Source organism: Dufourea novaeangliae, unplaced genomic scaffold (genome assembly GCF_001272555.1).
Source record: "Dufourea novaeangliae isolate 0120121106 unplaced genomic scaffold, ASM127255v1 scaffold127, whole genome shotgun sequence".
Taxonomy (NCBI): domain Eukaryota; kingdom Metazoa; phylum Arthropoda; class Insecta; order Hymenoptera; family Halictidae; genus Dufourea; species Dufourea novaeangliae.
The window spans coordinates 516-3,532 of record NW_015373999.1 but is presented as its reverse complement, the minus strand read 5'-3'; the positions used below and the strand labels follow the sequence as shown (position 1 = coordinate 3,532).

General features: G+C 44.8%; 1 protein-coding gene across 1 annotated transcript; it reads left to right on the top strand.

Annotated features, from left to right (window-relative positions):
* The first annotated feature begins 516 nt into the window (after positions 1-516).
* On the top strand, positions 517-1,086 carry LOC107188143. The gene has a single exon (XM_015576392.1). The coding sequence runs from the start codon at positions 517-519 to the stop codon at positions 1,084-1,086; it is 570 nt and encodes a 189-aa protein (XP_015431878.1).
* Positions 1,087-3,017: the final 1,931 nt, after the last annotated feature.

Genomic DNA, 3,017 nt, shown 5'->3' with positions numbered 1-3,017 from the left:
GGACCTACATCCCGAAATCGCTGCAAAAGCGTGTTTTTGATTTGGCGCGCCATTTATCACATCCTGGCGCCAAGTCCACCAGGCATTACATTGCCGAGAAATTCGCGTGGCCTTCCATGAATATGGACGTGGCTGATTGGGTCCGTTCATGTCTATACTGCCAGCGCTCGAAAGTACGAAAGCACACCAAACTGACAGCAGAGAAGATAACAGTGCCGGATGGTAGGTTTGACCACGTCCACATCGACATAGTGGGACCACTTCCCTCGTCGCAGAGATGTAGATATCTGCTGACCATGATGGACAGATCTTCACGTTGCCCGGAGGCTGTGCAATAGATGGCGAGGTTTAGTGCTTCCAGAATAATCACCACGAACTGTGGTTCGCAGTTTGAAGCTGCGGTTCTTGCGGCTTTGGTAAAGTTGGTTGGGGCCATGCGCTGTCGCACCACTGCATATCATCCGCAGAGCTAACGGACTCGTGGAACGTTGGCACCAGTCCTTAAAGACATCGATCATGTGTCATGCAACATGGGATTGGATGGCGGTCCTGCCAGTCGTCCTGTGGGGTCTGCGGACAGCGTACAAGGAAGACCTCAGGGCCTCATCGGCCGAGTTGGTTTACGGAGCTACACTCAAAGTTCCGGCGGAGTTTTTAGATTCCGAGGAATTGGACAGCAACCCGCAAATATTCGTTCAAGAGTTCCGTCGGCAGATGCGCGAGATTCGGCCGGTGCCCGTCGCACATCACATTAGGAATAGACCATTCCAATATAAAGATTTATATTCGTGCTCTCACGTGTTTTTGCAAGTAGACTCGTTGAGAGGAGCGTTAGAACAGCCGTATTCTGGACCTCATCGAGTGATCGATCGTATTTCGGATCGCGTGTTTAGGATCGATCTTGACGATAGGAACGAACAGGTTTCTGTCGAAAGACTCAAACCGGCTTACATAGCGGTCGAGTTGGACGACCAACCAGCCGCCTCGCCAGGTGGAGAATGTAGTGAAACCCCGTCACTCCGTAAAGGAGTCATTAAAGTGTACCCGGAGCAAGCGAAAAATACCGCAGACTTTCAATGTTCGTAACGCATGAGTCTGGTTAGTTACAAGGATAGTTGCAAGTTTGTTCAAATATTATAGTATGTACGAGTATATTGTCGAGGAATTATGTTTTTTACATTACAATTTAAAATAATATTATACAGGGTGTCCCAAAAATGTCCTCCGACCCGGAAATGGGGCACTCGGGGGGTAAATTGGAACAACTTTTTCCTTAGCAACAATGTAAACTTAGGCTTCGTTTACGAGATATTAACGAAAAACCGCGACCAATCAGAGCGCGAGTTTGCCAGCAGAGTTCCCGCGCTAGCGGTGGCTACGCGCTACGCTTGCACTACGATGCTCCGAACAAGTAGGTCACCATGCATCGCAGGAAACAGCGTATAATAATAGCAAATAAACAAGACGTAACAAATAAAATCATACTTTTTATCATTTGTCGTTTGTTATTTAAAAAGAATAATGAATGAAACGTAAATGTAGGCAAATTATGTTTAACGTAAAAAGACGAATGCACATTTACATTTTTGTAAATTCCTTTTCAAATAACGTGTGAACGAAAAGGTAATGTAACAAAGAATAAATGAGAAGTGATTGTAGTTCGGTGAAATTAATAAAACAATAATGACCAATAAACTGAATAGAACTCACCCTTACGGAAATTCACCTGCAGCGTAGAAACCTGCGTCAGTAGGTCAGTGTACCGAGCCTGGGCATCGACGGACGAAATGGTTTATGGCAGGGTAGAATCCATGCCACAGGTGATCGCAGGTATGCGACACCAGCCGACGTCACTTGCCGCCGGGTTAATCCATGGAATACGTATTCACTTCACTGCACTGCACTAACACTGATTACTCGACACGATCATTTAATTCACTTTTCACTGAACTTGTTGTTCCTACGTTGTGAACATTGGTGGCCCCGAAAGGGACCGATTTATATTAACTTAATAGGTGTTCGATGTGGCCACCGTCAATGGATGCGCATGTTTGAGCGCGGCGAATAATATTTTGTTGCACACGATCCAGCATTTCTGGTGCGATGTTGACCAGTGCACCGTGGATGCGTGCAACAATATCCTCCGGAGATTCCACCGGCTGACGGTACACCTCATTCTAAAATGATTGTTGTACCACAAATACAAAACGTAACGTACTTTTTTTGGATTTACTTGCATCGCGCACTGTTAGGAGTCGGCGAAAGATTGTTTAAAGAAAGGGATTATTCTGGAATTCAATGATATAGCTACATTCAATGTCAAAACAAACACAATATTACAAATTATATGGTTTTTATATTACTAATAATTTCCGAGATATTTGACGGAATACTAAAAAAAAATACGTATGAAATGTTTTCATGAGAACTACAATTTCACAAAGTTGTAATAAAAGTGTCGATTGTCAATTCTGTTGTGAGTTCACGGTTGCTACGAGGCCGAAGATTTTAAGCCATAAATAACCGAAAATTCCACTCCAGCCTCTACAAGGGTGGTCGTCCAGGGCCAAACAGCGTCAACTGACACGTGTCGGTAAATTTCTTTCCCTGCTCCTCGAGATAGACAATGTACACTGTACTTTCCAACTCGAAGCAAGGGATACGTTGATGGTCCTCTTCATTTCGGACATTTTTAAGCCGATGCACGTGATATCTGTTTTCTATCTCGAAGGAGTAGGTACCCTGGCAATAAATTAACGGGCTACGGCGCCTTGGAGAAACTGCGCGACGGTCCTTTCCTTCCACTTCTGCAAAGCACGTGTTATCCTAGAACCGTTGGTTTCTTTCTACCTAAATCTTGTCATGGTGGGAGTGCACTCACAATGTAACGATGGGAAACTACTTGGGGGTAGAGGAAAAATTCTGTCAGTCGGTTAGCAATCGGGCGACAGAGATGTTCAGTTCACGGGAGTATTACGCAATTTTATGGTGGTACGTACACAATAACGGATATGCGG

Coding starts and splice junctions, on each gene's coding strand:
- LOC107188143 (XM_015576392.1), top strand. CDS start 517: ATGTGTCATGCAACATGGGATTGGATGGCGGTCCTGCCAGTCGTCCTG.